At 39.3% G+C, this 20,265-nt stretch overlaps 1 protein-coding gene and 1 long non-coding RNA gene across 2 annotated transcripts in view; both read right to left on the bottom strand.

Moving 5' to 3' along the window:
• The window catches only part of LOC106937713 (uncharacterized), a 10,942-nt gene extending 7,608 nt beyond the window's left edge, over positions 1 to 3,334 (bottom strand). The window contains exon 1 of the long non-coding RNA XR_001422443.1: positions 3,323 to 3,334. This is a non-coding gene — a long non-coding RNA (uncharacterized LOC106937713). The remainder of the gene's footprint in view (positions 1 to 3,322) is intronic.
• Positions 3,335 to 7,841: 4,507 nt separating this feature from the next.
• Positions 7,842 to 17,312, bottom strand: LOC106937711 (thrombospondin type-1 domain-containing protein 4-like). The gene is made up of 12 exons (XM_015019354.1): positions 17,298 to 17,312; positions 16,531 to 16,735; positions 14,004 to 14,179; positions 13,725 to 13,821; positions 13,195 to 13,374; positions 12,949 to 13,078; positions 12,187 to 12,391; positions 11,794 to 11,967; positions 10,142 to 10,315; positions 9,856 to 10,035; positions 9,312 to 9,456; positions 7,842 to 9,088 (listed from the first exon to the last, which is right to left on the bottom strand). The coding sequence occupies exons 1-12, from the start codon at positions 17,310 to 17,312 to the stop codon at positions 8,946 to 8,948; spliced, it is 1,824 nt and encodes a 607-aa protein (XP_014874840.1). The 3' UTR covers positions 7,842 to 8,945.
• Positions 17,313 to 20,265: the final 2,953 nt, after the last annotated feature.

Raw genomic sequence — 20,265 nt, 5'->3', positions numbered from 1 at the left:
AATATGTCTGGAGCTCAAGACAATAAGACGGGATAATAAGTCGGACTCTCGAGATAATAAGTCGGGATCTCGCGATAATAAGTCGGGATCTCGCGATAATAAGTCGGGATCTCGAGATCCCGACTTATTTTCTCGGGATCTCGCGATAATAAGTCGGGATCTCGAGATAATAAGTCGGGATCTCGCGATAATAAGTCGGGATCTCGCGATAATAAGTCGGGATCTCGAGATCCCGGCTTAGTTTCTCGGGATCTCGCGATAATAAGTCGGGATTTCTTTCCTTTTTTTTTTTTCTCCATGTCCCCTTAGGGGCTCCGTACCTTAGGGGCTCCGTAGGATTCTTGCAAAGTCAGCGACTGGATGCAATAAACCATTCATTGTCATCGCTTACTGAGAAGAAGTGATTGCAGGGAAAATTATTGACTCAACTGTCTAATGTTGCCTAATGATTGGTTAGGAGGAGCAATTGCCGCAAAGTTAATGGCTCAATGCAGTCAGGCATCCACTGTCACCACATGTGAGCTCAGGAGGAGGGATTACTGTGGAGTCAATGATTGGATGCAATCAACCAGCTAATCTTACCAAGCGCTTGCTTAGGAGGAAATATTGCCGTGACCTTATTATCACCACGGATCAACTATCCACTGCTGACACACTTTTAGTCAGAAACAGGATTGCTGCAAATTTAAAAAAACTAAGTTGCTTTACTTGCCCACCTTCACCATGTGCTTTTTCAGGCTGTTGCTGGAAAGTCACTGACTTTGACAATAACTTTCTTCCAACCTGCATTATAAACAGAATTTCACTGCATGGTTTTATAACTATCATCAAATTCAAATGTGTTTAATATAATTTTTTACTTTTTTATATGGTTGTGTAGATGTAGATTTATTTGATTATATATTTCTGAAATTAACTGTACCTGCCTGTTTTAAAAGGGCCTGAAATGACATTTACTGTCATTTGCTACATTAATAAACTCAGTTGAACTGAGTTGAGTTTTCTAAATGAGGGGAAGCTGTGGTGTTTATTTTTATGATCTTTGGATCTTAAGACTGAGTCTCAGAAGAAAAGCTGGACTCTAACCGCTTTTCTCCACACACTTATTCACCAGAACATCTAACAAATGAACAAACCCACAATGGACCAAACCCATAGAGAGTTAAACTGTATAATTTTCAACAAGCAAGTGGACAATTTTATCACATTATGGGTGAATTATGTGAATTGTGTGAGTTATAGACATTAAGCTGCATGGTCCTATAAATTCGTGCAATGCCTGTATTCAGAAAAAAAATTATGTAAAATCTTTAGGGACACACTTTGACTGAAAGTGAGGACCGTGTTTGATCCTACAAAATGACTGTTGCTCATCATATCAGCGATTTATGCATTAAAGCACTTGTGAACTGTTCTCAAGGGACTCGACCACTTACAAGTTTGGCAGTCTTTCATATCAAACTTATATTAAATGTCCCACCTACGGCATCATTTGCCTCGCTTCACCATTTATTCTGAAAATATACACAGTTTTAAGCCGCTCTCTGCTGTGTGTTCAGGGAATTTGTGGCGTGTTGTTAGCAGTTTCCCAGAGGAGAATCACGGCTGGGTTAACGGCTCTACAGCTCTTATACAAATCCACTGAACTCATGCTAATAAGGAATAACATTTTCAGACTACGATAGATAAACACATGGTAGGTAGAAAAACACTGGTCATTTTTGTAGGTTTATCTGGCAAACAACTTTGCACTCATTTTCATACATTACCCATATCCCGGTGACAAATCGAGATTTATCTGGGTTATTTTTTATTTTTTATTATTCAGTTTTACACTTTGGCAAGGGTGTTAGATTTATAAATAGGCACATTATTAAACCAGGAAATGCAACCGTGTTATTGCACTACTGCAAGCTTTATTCACGCTGACTAGAAACCATGGAGGCTGTAGAAAGTGTTAATTAACAAGAAGTTAAATCTACTTCCATGAGATTGTATCTCATTCTCCTCCTCATTCTCAAACATACATGACTTTATATGAAAAACCTAAAATACCATTTATATTCTTAAAAATTGACAATGTGTGCAATCCATCAATGATCTTCACTTTCTATTTGAATTCCAGAAATAAACAAACTTTTCGATATTATAAATTATTGCGATCCACCCGTGTGTGCCACTCTTCTGAAAATACTGAATAATTAACAAAACGACAGCAACTATGTCCATACAATGGTAAACACAACAATTAGGGAGAGCTGACCTGGCGATTGTCCAGTGCTAGTATAATCCACAAAAAGTCTCTGTTAAAGAAGCCGATTATTCAAAGTGCTGCAATCAAGCGTAATGGAAAGGAAGCATCCTCATTAAAATCACCAAAAATAATTGCTTGTCATGTATGTTGCTCTGGATGTAATGAGTCCATAAATGTGATTTTCAGTTCAAATTAAATTACTGTGAAGGAACATTTTGATCATATTCTAGTTTATCGAGATGCATCTTTATATCTCATATAATTGCATGAATATATTTTTACTTTTCTTTTAAGTCCATCAAAAATGAGCCTTCAAATAAAGTCATCTCAGCATGTTGCCCTCTGGAAAAGTGTCAAAAAAACAAAACAAAACAAAAAACCTGAAGATTAAACCAAGAGCCTGAAAATGAAATATAAACATACGAGGCTGCAGATCATTAGCTTTCAGATTCCCTTTCCACTTTGAATGGGAGGGCAAAGGTCACAGTGCCCTGCTAATTCAAGGCTCATTAAACATGCTGGTTGTTCTGCTGCAAACCTTGTAATCCCTAAAGGTTGCGGATGTGAAGTCGAGGTGAAAACCAAGAGCAGTTTTCATCTTAGAGGCTCTAAACTCCTACAAGCGTAAAACCACTTTGGGATTTAATTTGATTTAATTGTTGGTTTGGTTTGGATACACACACTCCAGATCTAAATGCTGTGAAATGATGTTTTGTCTGCACTGGATGGAGCATGTGAACAATTTTTTAAGCTGAAGAACAAAAAAAGCAAAGGTTTGCTTACATTCAGAGGGATGGGAGCATTAATAAGCCTGGACTGAGGTTTCCCTGTTTAGAAGACGACGTTTCAATTCAAAAGAATGACAGCGTTTGATTTCAATTGACATATTTTTCACAAATGTGTATTCCTCTTGGCTAAATAAATGTTCTTTAAGGAAAATGTCACATTTTGGCATTCGTAGAGGTTACTTATTGGGCTATATCGTAAACTTACATGTTGTTACATCATGGATCAAATGTCACTAAGAACTTTGTCTTCTAAAAAACAGGAAGACAAAATGTCTATCACCAAATTAACCAAGAAAGGCTTCACATTTCTTCAAAGAGGAAAGACATGGAAATAAAACATAAAATCAAATGTCACTGACAAGCTCTTGGTTTTGTTCAGAGGTTAAAATGCATTTGAGTCAATAAATAAAAGAAATAGTCAGCAGCAGCCATGACAAGCAACTCTGAGGGTAATGCAATTATAAGATGACTGTTTATTACCCTTCAGGTCTTCTGGTTCTGGTTCTGCTCTGCATCCCCAGAATCAGAACCAAACTGGGAGAAGCAGCATTCAGTTTCTATGCACCACAAATTTGGAACAAACTTCCAGAAAACTGAAAAACAGCTGAAACACTGACTTCCTTTAAATCTCATAGATAGATTGGGAGGGAAATTAAAATGTTTTGATTAACCCATCAGAACCATAGCAGCATATTATCGGCTTTCTTACATTTTTAAAGGTGCAGCAACCTGAGTGTGTACAAGCACTGTCCCTCATTCTTCTATTATTTAGTGAGCCGGAATCATTTTTGTGATTTTAGCTGGAAAACAAGAAACATTTAGGCTGTGTCCAAAAACAGAGAATATAATTGTCCAAACATGAAGCAGGATAGATGAGACTAGAAATATTTTTTACCATCCCACAGTGGGGAAATTTAGGTCTTACGGCAAATTTTCATCGTAAGGAAAATAATAGTGAAAATAGTAGCGATTTTTCTTAATTCTTTAAGCACTTTTGTTGCAGTTTCACTCCGATTCTCCTGAGATATTCCATCCTGGTGTCATTTCAGGCCCGTCTACCGACTGGGTAATGACACCCTGAAGGTGTTAGCTGCCTTTTTACTGAGAACTGAGACGATTTAGTCCCAAAGTTAGTGTTGCTGAAAGGAGAACAGAGGCTGCAGTTCTGCACAGACGCTCATCTTCTATTCAGCCATGTGGCTGTCTGTGGTTGTCTTTATAAAGATGCAATTCCAAAACCAGCAGTGAGATTATTGCCCTTTTTCTTCTTGTTATAGTTTTTTGACTACTGCTGAATCTTAGATTACATCCATCTTCTGTTTCTCTGCTGTGTGTTACAGAGTGTCTTATTCTTACTTTGGTGCTAGTGTCTTTCTTCCACCCGGCTTTTGGACTGACCAAGTCTGGATGTGGAAATCCGTTCCTTTTTGTTCCAAACCTGCCTGGAAGCCATGCTACTTGGATGGGACAGTAAATTGTATCCTCAAAGGGCTTTGTACACTGCCAGCTGCAGCACTGATGAAGTTACAGAGACTCACAGATAAAACTGTGCATCATCTCGGTTTCGCCGACATTCTGCAGATCAACTTTTCATTTTTGGTTAGTTCTGAGTAATTGTTTAGAACACAGAAGATTTTTATTTTATTTTATCAGAAACACTGGAAATTGTGTGCTGTGTTTCATGCAGCTACTCTTTTCCACATTCAGGAATCCATTTTGGTTTGTGTGCAGCACGAGTGGCAAGAGGAAAACTGTTTTTTGAAAGAAGGCTAAAGGAAGTCCTGCTTGCAGTTTGAGTAGAAAGTATTATTTTAATCTACATACAGAAAAAGACACCCACCTACAATAGACATGTTAAGACTAGACAAGCCTCTATTGTTACTTTTATATTAATTCTGTCTCAAGCCAACACTCTAAAAAAACAGCTGTGTATAGAGCATTTTATTACTGGAACATGTTGGCTTCTGTAAATACATTAATTACAGATTAAAAAGCATCTTATAAAAAGGTATTTTATTGTCTTTTTTTCTAAAAAGCATGATGGTATTGCAATATTTGAGGCATGCATCCTGGGAAGAAACTAATGGGGATCCTTAAATAAAAAAAACAAACAAAAGTAGCACTTTAGAGGCACTCCAACATCATGCTGTTGAAATGCTATTCTTCATCAGACACATGGAAGCTTTTCAGAATTTACAGTTCTTTGGATGACGCTAAATATCACCAAATACTGAAAGATACCCATTAAAAGCTGCAAAAGACAAAAGACAAATATTTGAGATTAAGAACAAATGCATGCGTGGGAATACCACAACTTTTCACAAACCCTCTCCAACCAGTCTGACTGAATTTGAGCTATTTTGNAAGGAACAGTCGACAAAAACTCAGTTTCTAGTAATGGAAAGCTGATAGAGACAAACCTCAAAAGACTAGTAAGAGGAGCAAATTTACAGATTTCTATTTGTAAAAAAGTTATTAAAAAATATGTAAACTTTTCGACCCATTTGGGCGTTTGCTATTGTACAGCATGCAACCAAAAGTAAGTGAGGCTCTCGATCAAGACTGTAAGAGAGAGAGAGAGAGAGAAAAAAAAAAAACAGTACATAAGAATATATTTAAAATAGTTAGGAAAGTTTACCAAAACTGAAAACAAAAGCTTCTGATCATGTTTGTCCATTTAAACATTCCACCATCAAAAGACAGACCTTGGCATGAAAATGGACCTGAATTAAAATATTTTCTTGCTACAAAATGAAACAACGGAGAACGTATTTTCTGGTCAAAACTAAGAATGAATTCCAGTAGAGTTTGACATTATATGCTATCAACATTTATCATTCAACATGCAGTCATTAAAATTTTAAAAATGAGTTCAGTGGGTAAAGAACTTCAGTTCATTATTCTGCACCTTCTGATTAGCTACATTAAAAAAAAAGTATTCAAATCTTCACGAAAATATGAAACATGTTAGGTCGGAGCATTGCTCACACAGAAGGTAAATGAGGAGTCCTGCATGTTGGCGCAAACTTTCTCCACTAGATGGCTCTAAAGTAATACAGTTAAGTATTTGCTTTCAATGAAAAACAGAAATGATTTAATATAATTTCCTCTTTGATTGATAACAAACTCCAAACTCCCACTGACTCGACAGATTTGTTGAGGATTACATGGTAAGTGACCTGCAACTCTAGGAAAAAAATATTTTGAAGACAAACCAACCTGTAGCTTCATGGATGTGTGAAGCATTTCTACATATTTATCTAAATCTTTCACTTGCCTAGATAAATGTCCCAGTTAACTACTAAAAGTTCTACTGTGTCAAATCCTAGAGATTTAAATTTTTTAAGCTATCGACGTTTAGCATGATTTTGAGAAAAAAAAAAGCTGTAGTTATGAAAGCAGAACAGCATGTTTCAGAAGGAAAAATTGCTTTCAGATGACGGCACATATTGACTAGAAAATTGCACCAGCCAATGGTTAAACACAGGTCAAACTATAAAATGGTGAATAAATTTAACAGCCCACATGCCACAATTTGTAATTTAAACAGGGGATGAGCGCTCAGTTTGAACCTCTGACCTGTGTGGGGCAGCAACAAGCCGCCACTAGACTGATTCACAGAGTCTGTTTGTAGAAAATGAGGGAAATCTTCACCAAAAATGTGAACTCCACCAACAACCACCATCGGAAACAGGCAATTTTCTTAGAAAAGGTCTACGAGTGCAAAACCACATATACCAAAACCACATATACCTCTCATCTTTTTAAACAGTCTATTTAAATTACATCCACAAAGGTAAACAAAAAAAGGATGAGAATACAGATTGCATTTTCTTTTCACATTTACTTGACTTTTCCCCCAAAAAACAACAAATGGTAGAATGAATTCATATATTTGAGATTTTATGGTAACTAACCAAATCTATTGATGGCATGTTGAATCTGAAACCATTCTGTTTTGTTTCCGCTGTGATTCACACAGATGCATATACACAAGCTTCTCCTTTGGTGGGACGGAGAACAGGCCAAAGGTGAGGATCAATGAACAATTTGCATCCTCCCCTGGTTTATTTTAGAGATAAAATTAGTTCATCTAGGCTGGATTAACAAAGATTATTCAAGAGTTGGGACTGATTTACAAAGTGTGGCCTGCAGCTTCATGATCCACCACACATAACCATATCCAGGACATAAACTACAGCTGCTGCATTCTTTGCTTTAACCCATCCAGAACCACATACATAAGAAGCTCAAGGTATAATCTTTTCAGATTAATACAATCTTAGCATTTCAATTAGAAATCTTGCTCTCAGAGATTAGAGGAAAAGTGGAGATGCACAGAATACATGTTGATTAGGGTTCAGCGCAAAGTTAATGAAGATTTAAAGAGTCGTGTCTGGAGTTCACTGGTGATGGTCCACGGTGTTTGACCGAGTCCGAAGTCAGTGCAGCTGTTCAGTATTTTCTCAACAACTTTAAGGGAAATGTTCATTTCCTCTTCTAGCCAGACTTGGCACTTATCCACACTGACAAAAGTGCAGATATGTGGTTTAATAACAGTATTACTGTCCTAGACTGGCCAGCAAACCAGCCTGACCAAAACCCAGTAGAGAATAACTGGAGTGTTGTTAAGCTGGAGAAAATCCAAAATGCAGACAAACCTTTTTTGGGTCTCATTACCAGAAATGAAGGTCTGAAATTGTGTGTAACGTCTTAATTATAATCTCAACTATTGAAATACCTCTAATCAGTAGCTAAAGGTAAATTGAGAGGGGATTAGTAATAACAATGCTCAACACTTGTGAGGTACTACATGAGAACGTTTATAAACAACATTGTTACGGTAAAAAGGGCTAAATTATAAACAGGAATTTATGAACCACAGACATATTAAATCAAGCCATCTGTACAATGCAGCTATATCAATAAAGCATTAAAATTATTTTAAAAGTTGTGTGTACATTGTCAAGGATTGTTTGGTTGTGGAGTGATCATGACCCACAGGGAAGAAGAAACAATGTCATGTTTTCAACTTGTCAAAAATCAGCAGTGTTTGGAGCATCTGGTTCTGCCATCCAGCAGGCTGAGAGACGCCCACGTCCAGTTCAGAGGCTGCGATTGGCTTAGAGGCAGAACAGCTGAAAAGAAGAAGCCACCAGTGGCCGATAAAGTAGCATCCACCCTGGAGAGTCACATACATAAATAAAGAAGACTCCCCCTCCTTTTAGGTTATGTGGGAGGGTCAGAGAATCATTCAAAAAACAAAGCATTTATCAGACGTTGTCATACACAATCATATATACAGATAATTATATTACATAAGCTGCTGTTTCATCTCAGGGCAGCGTAGGACCGGACACGTCGTTAGCCCCATGGAGGGTTTAATGCACAGAATTTGTTGATGAAAGGAATGTTTTTGTGCTGAGCTCAGTTTAATGAGCCGATGTTAGTGAGGCTGGATGTGAAACCGCTTATTATATGCTGGACATTTTCCACTTTGTTAGAATATATCCTCCGCAGAGGGTTCACTGGCAGTCTCCGCTGGACAAAGTGATGCACAAGAGCCAGCTGTGAACGCTTCATCTCAAACTGAAGAACAAGAACCCGACAAGTTTTTTTTTTTCTGATTCCTCTGTTTGTTGTGGCTCTCGTTGATCCGGACAACGTTCCTTATTTCCAGCACCTAGATTCATGTCACATGATTTATGGCCTCTGTTTTTTTTTTTGTTCCCCAACAGCAACCCGTAAAAGATCCAACACAAATGGTCCTTCTCGGGTTTTCATCCCTCTTAATATTAATGAGGGTCCTTTCTGGAAAAGGTCCTGTCCGTCCGTCTGTCCAGGCAGGCTCGGGGTCAGAGAACCTTTAGTGGGTGTGAATTAGGATCCTCGGGAAGTCGGTGCTAGCTGTGACCTCGGTGTGCTTTCTGTTTGTGTGCGATGCGTGAACAAGATGCACAGCATGCCGTTTTGTAATAATCGTAAACACAGAGGCGAGCCTGGACCACCACGTTGCAGTTGTAGTACTTGTCTCTGCAGTTCAGGTCTGAAGCAAACGAAAACAAAAATCACTAGTTATCAGGGTAACTTCCACATCGAGATCTTTCTTTTTTTTTTTTTCAAAACAAATGAAAATGAATTTCCCTGGAACAAGTTCGACATTGCAGACACTACAAGTGAACATATGTTCAGGAGGATGCTGAAATCATCAGGAGATACTGATCCCCTTGTCAGTGGTATTCCAGACAATGTAGTAAAAGTTGGCTGACCTATCTGAGGTATGCAGGGCTCAGGGCTGCAGTCCTCCCTGTCCGCCGGTCTCAGCTGGTCATCACAGGCCTCAGAGGACAGCATGTCGTCTGACAGACAGCGCACCTCCCGAACGCGGAAACCTCCTTCGCACGTTTTTGAACACTGGGAAGGGCATGAATCAGCGGACTGAGTGAGAACTGTTTCGACAAAATATTTACGGGCAGTTTATACCGCTGGGATAAATTCTGTATGCATAAAATACGCATTACACTGGATCACTTTACAGCAGGGGTGTCCAAAGTGTGGCCCGGCGGCCATTTATGGCCCATGAACTGATTTTGAGCGGCTGGACTAAATTCAAGAATCCTTTAATTAATTGTATTTCAGAGGTGAAATTCCTAGTGTAGAGCAGCAACAGGAATAAGTAAATAAAGCACACAGTTGCAAAAAAAAGAAAGAAAGAAGTAATAATAGAAAAAAACCCTTTACAAAAAATTAGAGTAAAATCTGAAGGAAAAAAAAAAATAATATATATATATATATATATTTGTTGCAACTCACTGCACTCCAGTCAGTGTGGTACCACTTCGCCCCACAGGTCTTAATGTTGCAGCTCTGCTGACTGAGTGGTCGGTCCAAGGATGAGCATTCATAGGGTGGCATGACGGTAAATCCTTCATCAGACTTTATCAGGCAAACCACTGACCTCTGCTGACTGCCTGAGCCACATTCTGCAGAGCACTGGTTTAAAAAAAAAATCCAGAATACAATATTTTAAATAAAGAAATGCAAAACAGACAGAAGAAAAACACAAAACATGCTAAAAGCCTTTTGCCTTTCTTTGTACCTGGCTCCAAGGACCTGTGAACCACTCGATTCGATTGTCACAGGGACCGTTGTTACAGACCTGGGAGTCTGCAGGCCGCTCGCTGCCACACCCCTCTAGAGGGAGGCTGCTGATGTGGTTGGTCAGGCAAAGAATGCTGCGGGTTCGGACACCCATCCCGCATTCAGCAGAGCACTTCAGGGAAAAAGCATTGTAATTAATGTGGGGTAGTAAAATCAGCAGGTTTGTCATAAAAAACATTTTTTCTTCTTAGTTTAGGGTGAAGAAGTGTATAAATGCTTAAATATAAATAATACAATTATATGAAGAGTGTGAACATTTCTAACCATAGCAGGAGTCAAATATAGTCAAAGAAACAAACCGTGTTGCAAGCGCTTCTTATTCTGCCAATAAGGCATTCAAAGTTGTATTTCTTACTCAAAGTTGAGAAGTAACACATTTTATAACATGGCTAAAGGAGATACCACTGAGTGCCTTTAAATCTAGACTGATTTAAAACCTTAGAGTTGCTTTTGAAACATCAGAAATGAAACATTAATCAATATTCTGATGTGCAATAATGGCACTTGACAAAATGCAATTCTTCAATTGTCGACTGTGTGTTATATGTCTTTGTGTTTCCATGATGTAAAGCACTTTGAACTGGCTTGTTGCTGAGATGTGCTATACAAATAAACTTTATTGACTGATCGACCAACTATGGTGTGAACATGAAGTTCATAAAGTAGCTTAGTTTAGTAAAATACATTCTATTGCCATTACTTTTTCTTTTTATGATCCTCTATCCGGATAAGTCATCTGCTGCTGTAACAGATTGTTTTATTAGGTAAAACTAAAGCCACTTTCTCTTAATGTTTGTCCTACAATTTGTTCCTTTATGCAGGAGCCAACTGAAGGAGGACGAGTGTGTCATGTTCTTTCACTGCTTGCAAGCAGCATGCAAGAAATGAAATTTCAGATCTACTTCCAGAGATTGAGTGGTGATACAGACAGTGTCCTTTGAGCAATGTTTTGACCATTACATTATTGTTGTGCAGATAAAGCATCAAGCATAAAACATGGCTTGATGTTATAGAAAACAAAAAGAGAGACGGGGCAATATCTGCATGGCTGCCTAATGCTTTTTTATTTATTTATTAAGATTCAACAAAAAAAATAAATGTTGGAAAATTTTACTGTAAAATCTCATTAATGTGAAACGCATTGCAGGAAGCAGTGATGACCAGAATATCTCTAATGTCTGCCAGTACTGAATGCAGAACTTTACTTCACTACTCCGTAGGGTGCACGTTTATAAGGTCAGAAAGCTTCTGATTTTGGAAAGCATTTCCCCAAATTCCTGCTCCTCTCTGAGTAAATGACTAATTTCTATTTCATAAACTGAAGCTGAAGATGCAGACTTTCGGCTGCCTTGTACAGATGTTTTTCTTTCATGCCTTTTTTTTTAATGTATTTCGTCATTTCAAACATGAAAACGTTTGTTGGTATGGCGAGCAAAATTAAAAAGCCAAAGTCTTAAAAAAATATATATATAAAAATATCAGACTGAACATTTTGTAATAGTTGGTAAGCCTGGATGCTGTTATACAGTATGTTCATAAAAGTGGAAAAAAAAAAAAAACTCTATAGCATCTAATTATTTCTTCTCCTACCCTGTTTCCCCACTCGGTGTAAAACCAGCTCTTGGCACAGGCTCCCATGTCACAGTTCTCTACGTTGGTGGGTCGCAGGTTCATGTTGCACTCCTCATCAGGAACGAAGTCACCCACGTTGCTGACACAGCGCACCTCTCTTGACCTCTGACCCACCCCGCACGGCACCGAACACTATGGAGACACACACTGCTTGGTTACCACAGGGACTGTTGCCTCTTCATTGTTGTAACGAGTTTCATTCGCTAAACCTAGGAATAAACTAACAAGGTGGCAATGTAAAAACACAACTAATGAAAAATGATCTTCTTTGCAGGAATAATTTTTCAAAGCTTAAAGTCAGCGGGTGAATAATTCACGTTTGAGTCATTCCACCCGGCTGTTTCCACTCACAGATGTCCACTCAGAGCGGATCTGCCACTCACTGCAGATCTTGAGCTGGCAGGTACTGGCCGTTTCGGGTCGCTCCAGGTGTTGGCAGCGGCTCATGTGGACGTTGAGGGTGCGGTTGGCATAAACTTGGCGGCACAGAACCTGCCGGTGCTGCATGCCCAGTCCGCAGGTCTTGCTGCACTCCGACCACTCTCCGATATCCCAACTAATCCAATGAAAGCTTAATGTTAGCAACGCTGCATAAAATATGTATTTTTCTAGAGATGCGTCTCGCTGGTAAAAGTTATATTCAGATTATGCAAAGCAAAACTGAATGTTCACGACGACTGTACAGGAAAGTACAGGCGTCGCGAGATACACAGGTTCTGAAATAGCAAACCAAAGAGTGGACTCGGTTCTGTACCACTCCCCAAATTATTATCATAGCAAATCATTTTGCGGAGACAGAGTATAGTTTACTGTTGAGTGGCGCCACCATCCATCAGTAAACGCTGCTCAGTCACTGCATCAAAGCAAAATTCTAAAATAAAACAGGACTCAAAGTTGCCCAGCAGCAAAACATGCATGTCAACTTCCTTCACTTTAATACCGAAAGCTGAAAGCAAATAATTACTATTCAACCCCAACAGTGACATTGACTCCCAGGATATAATTTTGATCATTACCTAGAGTTTACTTTTTAGCTGCGTTTTCAACACAATGTTCTTCAAGTGAAGTAATTACCAGAAATTAGCCAATGAGAACAGAAGTGATTCTCCTTACAATGCTGGGCAGGGCTGCAGGTTGCAGGCCTCCTCCTGTGGACCTGGGCGGCTGCTGCTTTCACAAAAAGCATCCGACACCTCGACGTGATTCAGCCGGTGGACGCAGCGGAAGATTGAATTTCTGAAACCTGAGAAAAATTTCTGCATTGGCCACAACATTTAATTTGGCCAATGATATAGTCACGATGGAAGTTTGCTTGAAATTCAACACATTAAACCTTATGCCCAAGTTGAGCTCTCTAACCTTTTCCACAGGAGGCGCTGCATTCTGTGGCACCAGTCAGTTTCCAGTTGTACTCCCTGTCACGTCTTGGAGGAACCACAGCAGGTACCTGGTTGTCAGGAAGATGTGGCTGATATCTTCCCCCACCTGCAGAGTTGAAGTTCTCCTGCTGCGTGTACTCATCCTGTCCTCTTGCAGATTCTTTGGAGGCACAGAAACAGAAGATATAATACCAGACTGCACCAGCCGTCACCAACATCAACTGCCATTTCCAATTTCTGACGTTAATTGTTTTGTTAAACCTTTTGATCGTAAAACCTATTCCATTTTCTTTTAAGAACTTTAATATAAGTAGATTACTGGGAAAGAGCATCAATAACTATTTCTGTAATCTTTGTGTCATTAATTATCAGCAGTTATTTAAAATCAAACTAGGCTGTGCTATATTAAACCTTTCAGTTAACTGCTTGTTCTCTCTCTCTCTCTCTCTCTCTCTCTCTCTCTCTCTGTCTCTCTCTCTCTCTCTCTCGGCAGAGTTAGCTGCAATTCACCTTCTGCTGTTTGTGTTGGTTGCTGAGGCTTGACGGTTTTCTCAGAGGGGAGAATGTACTCGTAGTGAACCCCAGGGTTTGGTTGCTGAAAGATCATCTAAAAGAGAAGTGATGGAGACTTTGAAGACAAGCCTAAAGAAATCTTCACAATATTTTGTCATGCTTTTCAACTTTTTTGCTGACTCAAGTCAAACTCATGCCATAAAATTGAAGAGAACTTAAAAAAAAAAAAAATAATAATAATAATAATACTACTAATAATATGTAATTTCTGCTTACATAAACATCCAGAATTTCATTGGTGGGGCCCTCAGCAAGAAAGGATTCCCCAGCTTTACTGCTGATCTCATTGGGTCTGCGGTAGGTGAACATGGTACCTCCACCCTCATATTTCCCCGGTCGGTCGATAGCCCAGTTTCCATTTATAATGGATCTCCCTGAACGGCTTCGCAGAGCTGCAAGACACAGAAATTAATGACCATATAATCACCAACAACAACTCTGAGCTCAAACCAACCTTCTCGATAAAAATTACGCCCAAAACTTCTCTATGAGTATTACTTATAGCAAAATCTGGCTGACGAGAAAACAAAAGACATGCATCTGAAACTACATTCATACACCCTCAAAACTGAACCGCCGCTAAATGCTTGAGGAAATGTTTGGTTTTTCAACACCAATATTCTTGACTACTGTTTCAGTCTCCTGGTGCTCGCAAAATCTTTCACACAAATCCTATAACAAACTCTCCCTGGATGTTTTCTGCTGATTTTGTGGATTACATGCAAGAGGCAATTAGAAAAGCATTAGCAGTGTAACATTAGACTGGCTTGTAAAAGAGTGTTTGGACAACTAAAAGCACTGTTGGATATGTGCAGTCTAAAACAGAGTCTGATCAAGAGAAACTGAGACAGAGAGAGAGAGAGAACAGAAAATAGGACAAAGCCTGGACATCGTAGATGATTCCAGATTTATTTTAAATGAGATGTCAAACAAAATGCTGGAATGACCTCCGTCTTGTTTCAGCTACGAGTCATCTGTCTGAAGACACTTTTATACAAGTTCCACTTTTCTTACAAGAAATACCTTTTTGTCTGTTTGGAAGTATATACCAAGCAGCAATAGCCCTCATTCTTTGATTTCTGAATACATGAAAAACACAGCAGTGTTCAAACAGTGTTATTAAGGTAACATTGTTTAAAACTACAGAGAAGTTAAGACTGAAGCCTTACTACCACAGCAGATAGTCTGACTAACTAAGCAGCTGATATTAGCTTGTGTTGCTATTTAGAGAGCAGAACATCACAATCAAATTGTATCAAAATCAAACTAACAAATCTCATGGATAATCCTATGCAACTGTAAGTAGCCACATACTTTCTAATTTTAGTAGTAGCAGGAACAACTGTTGCTGACTGTGTTGAATTATGCCATGAAGTTTTGTTCGTTAAGCTAACGTTTGTGTAAATATTGCGAACTTGTGGCATTTTGTCTCAAGCATTTCATTCTGTGAAAATTTCCTACAGGCTTTTCCACAACTTTTGAAAACTCATCACGTCATCTAAATTTTTAAAAATGTTACATTTATGATTAATAGTCTGTGTCATCACTTCTCATGAGGTTTATTTTCACTGCTGTCATAACAGTGTGTGCAGGAGATAGATTTCTAATTTTTTTCGACACATGACCAGAAGTAAAATAAAGAAAAGTTCTTAAGTAGACGACAACCAGAAACTGTAAAGCAGGGTGGAAAATGAAATGCTCTATTTGGAGGGAAACAAAGCGTGCATTTAGAATGAATGTGAACTCTAACTATGCCCTGTTTCCAACTTACAGTATTTGTCAAAATACTGAGTATAGCTACTCATTCTTGTTAAATTAATGAGTGGATTTAAATCTTCAGTTGGTAGACCAGACTCCGAATATTCAAGGACCATTATACTGTTGTAAAAATGTGCCTGTATAGACTTAATATGCCCTGCTCTAAATAAAACAAGCAGAAACCAAAACTTCTCTATTCAACCCGTCCATCTGTTGTCTATAATTGTTCATCTTTTACAGCGTCGCTATCCCCAGCTGTCAGGTCACCTGCCCGTCAGAGGGAAACACAGACACACATAGAGGAAATAAGCCTGCCTTCATTCCTGCAAGCAATCCAGAGAATCCATCAACCTGACAGGCGTGTTTCAGCCAGTTGAAGAAAGACAGAGAATCTGAGAGAACCCAGGTGGACGGACTCCATGCAGAGAGACCCTAGGCTGAGATTCAAACCCAGGAACCTCTTGCTGCAAGGCAGCAAAGCCAGTAGTTGCACCAGGTTAAGAGGTTAGGAGTCTGTACAGTCCACAAACTCCTAACCTCAAGGGTTGAGACAGTGTCATGTCTACAAGTATAAACTGAAAGCTTGCCCAACAGTTGATCAATTTAAGCACAACATGTCTCTAAGGTTCATTCTTCACCTGATGTTTGCTCTTCTATTCATCCGCTGATGATGCACTATCTAAAAGTTTAAATATTCTAGCCGCTGTACTCCTTCTTATGTCCACCACATGTCCACTTCTGGATGATATGGTGTTAAGATACAATGACTGGACTTAAGAATAATGAAAAACCAGCTAAAGTCCAACAGAGACAGATGAAAATAATTGCTCAGTACCACTTTTAGAGATGATAAGAAAGTCTAGCTCCTCAGCTTTCAGGTGTACAGACTAAAGTAAACATGCAAAGCAAAACCACAGACACTATTACTACTCCACAAAGTTGAGAATCTTCTGTATCGTCATCAAGGTCCGTTTCTGTTGCCCACCCAGGTAGTTTCTGCTCTTCACCATCTCCGTCACGTTGATCCTTGTGGCTCCCTCTGGGATCTCCACTATCTTGTGGTAGCCAATCTTGGACAAGCTGTGTTTGAACACTCCGGAGACCAGCCTGCAGGTCGAGTTGTCACCTCCGCACATGCCGCACTTGTCAACCACCTTCCCAGATCCAAGATACTCATCGCACCCAAGGCTCTATGGAGCAGAGAGGGGGAGGACAAGGAAGGGTTAAGTGATAGTTATTACAGGAGAAAGGTCATAAAAGTGAAACACAAAACCATGCCATGCTATAATTTAGAATTTACAGGATGTGCGAACGAGTGCCTTATTTTCCCTCCACTTTAGGGTGTGAGTTTTATGTGCCACATCAATTGTAGCAAATTACAGGAAAGCTGGGTGTAGTAAAAACAAAACAGTTAACATCAGCACTCCATAATCAGGAGAAAAACCAGCAAACTGTGTAAACAGGTGGTCAAAGAACCAAAATGTGTTTCAGTAAGCCACCATTCACTCAAACAAGCAGACTGCTGTAGCCTTTTATCTGAATTTTTCATCTGCTTAATAAAACAACCATGCTTCCCCGTTAGGACTGAAGCTGTATTCCCACAATAGCAAGAAAAATAAATAAATACATTTTAGACAACAGCTCCTCCAACACAGACTGGATTCTGCGCTTGTCACATGGCCGCGAGGTGGAAAACCCAACTCAACCGACAAATGAGACAAACAAATTTACAGGACGTGTATCATAACTCACACAATTTTTGGCCATCTCAGCGGATTTTGCTGTTCTTAAGCTGCGATAAATCTGCAGCAGACATGTGGCAGAACAGGCATACAGCAACGAGACCATAAACAGGTGGCGAGAGGTAGAGTGAAGGAGAGATGGAGGCAGGAAAAGGTGATCCGAGCCAAACGAGGGAAGCTGAAAAGGAGAAGCTGGCTTTCTCCCTCTCTCAGCATTACTCTCTATTTTCAGCCAAAGCAAACATGAAGTGCCCGCTTTCACAAAGGAAATAGTAAACGATGGAAATAGAGAGAGGTGTTGAACAGCTGAACACTTCTGTGTTATAGTATATTGTGGCACAACGTGGAGCTGAATAAAGACAGGATCACATCGTTAAACATAACAGTTTTGACACAGCGAGCGACGGCCACGTTTTATGACCTCTTTCTACAGATCTGCGCAAATGAAACGGCTCTTTAGTTTGCCCGATGAATGAAGCACGAGGTAAAACACAGCAAGGTCCTTTTACATTGCTGGCCAGCCACATTTAATTGCATGTCTGGTAAAGATGAGTAAAAAGTCCTAAAATAAATTAGTCTTTTATTGCTACAGCAAATACCACATTCATATACAGTCTCTCTGGTGTTTAATGTGGTGTGAATGTGTTTTTCTACATGCAAATAAATTTTATGGCAGACCAGGATGCCAGGATGTCAAAGTTAAATCTCTGTCTATTCTGACTAAAGCAGACGGTTCCAGTTAAAGACTTTGCAGAGTTTGGTAAACTCCACACATTTATGTTTATGACAGAAGGACAAAGTAACACTTTTTTTCTGACGTAACTCCCAACCGGTCAGCTGCCATGTTGTCGGCAGTCTTGCCATCATTTTGATTTTGCACTGTGGAAAATAAATGTGGGAACTCATCCAGTCCAGGGGCCTGAAGTTAGAGCAAACTGCCATCTGCATCACAACATACTGATACCCAGGCAAAACTAGAAAGTCATAAGTGGAGGCTTCTTGAAATTAGTATTAATCGATCAAGTAAATCACAGCAATATCCTTTTTTTTTAAAGATGATATTATGCAACTAAAATACATTTACAAAAGGTAAAAGTATGTTTACATATATTTACCTTGGGTGCCAATAAATGTGTCCAGCACAGTGAGCAGCTACACAGGAGCAAGAAACAGCTCAAATGAAATATCTAGTTTGAAATATCTACTGAGCATTTGAATGGATTCTAAGAAAAATCTCTCCAGCATGAAGCTATCACAGCATAAAGCCACGAGCAATCGTGTGGTAGTTGTGGTTGGAAATGATGATTCATGCTGTACAGTTGTTATTTTCCTCTACAAATACAAATCCAGCTCTAGGCCCCATGATGTCGAAGAGTATAATCACACACCATCATCACTGCTGTCCTCATTTACAGCTAATCAGCCACAAAGAAACATTAGTCCCACCACAGTTTAAATGAATGACCAATCATGTGCAGCAGTTATGGTTGGAAAATGTGATATGATATTTACTCTTTTCATTTGAAACATAAACATTTAAAACCATCCTTCTTGATTCCAAGGAGTCATTTAAGAGCACAACGTTTAACAGTTTGATGTGCTGCTTTCAGCTACAGTAAAATACATAAAAATCTGTTAGAGCCTGTGTTGAAAAGCAACACATTCCTATCATCTATCTCTCTGTATATCTGCTTATCCTTGCATGGCCATTGGGGTCTGAAGGGGGAATGTTCAAACTCCATAAAGAAAGATCTCAAATTCTGGGTTCATTCCCAGAATTTGTTGATTTATTGGGTATTAGGTGGAAATGAAAGGAACTCAATTGGCACCACTGTGTGAGTAATTCCATCTTAGTGTAAATAGAGCTGTTCTGTTAGAGATCCTTACAAAACAAACAGCATCGTTAAGACCCAGGAACACACCCAACAGGTCAGGGATAGAACTATGGAGAAGTTTAACGCAGAGGTAGATAATAAAATAATATTTTAAGCTTCACAGTTCAAACCATTATCCTACAACAGAAAGAGTACAACTACTGACTTACAAAGACATGTCCTCTAAGCGGTCATGGAGAGCATTACCACACCAACTAATAGTTACTCTGGAGGAGTGTCAGGAATCCACACTGCAAGTGGGAGAATGTGTTGACAGGACAAATATGGTCTTTATATACATGTGGTAACAAGAAAGCTATTTTTTGAAGAAAGCCACGAAAGACACCGTTTGGAGCTCAAGTTGAATGCCTTGGGACATGTTGGGAGGAGGACCACAAGCATGAACAATGATCTGGTGAGAAAGGAGGTAAACAAAACCTTTTGGCTTGTTTGTAAATTCTATGTGTGACGGAGAAAGAAAATTGCACATCACCATGTACACAGCATCCCCACGGTGAATCACTGTGGTGGTGAGTTTCAAAGTGACATGGTTGTGGAACAAATTGGGCCAGTCTGGGAATTTCAGAAATTGCTGATCAGCTTTGTGTGTCCACACACAACCATCTTCTCTTGTTCAAGAAGAATGGTTTGAAAAGCAGAGCGTGTGTGTGTGTGTGTGTGTGTGTGTGTGTGTGTGTGTGTGTGTAGGTGTGTGTGTGTGTGTGTGTGTGTGTGTGTGTGTGTGTGTGTGTGTGTGTGTGTGTGTGCACCTAATGTTAATTGTTACGCTCCACGTGGATTCTTTTTCTTTTTGGGAAGGATCATCCCAAATAACCAAGAAAACAGAGTTAAAATCATCAGTCCAATTTGTTAAAGTCAAGTAGCAACAACGTGTAGAAAAAAACAGATAAATAGTTCACAGTCTTCAGCGCTGGACGACTGTCATGAGCCCTTACGGGAAAGCAGAGAGTGGCCCAGAACAATAATACTCTACTCCTTCTACGTAAGTTTGTGCTTGTAGCATGACAAGGAAGATCAGGAATGGAGACACAAAACTGGAGTTTCTACCTAAAATCTGGAGGATCACTGTAATTCCCCTCAACT

This window comes from Poecilia latipinna, unplaced genomic scaffold (assembly GCF_001443285.1).
Source record: "Poecilia latipinna isolate Pla-1442-1.1 unplaced genomic scaffold, P_latipinna-1.0 Scaffold2419, whole genome shotgun sequence".
Taxonomy (NCBI): domain Eukaryota; kingdom Metazoa; phylum Chordata; class Actinopteri; order Cyprinodontiformes; family Poeciliidae; genus Poecilia; species Poecilia latipinna.
Note: the sequence above shows the minus strand (reverse complement) of the source record. Positions and strands in the feature narration are given on the sequence as shown.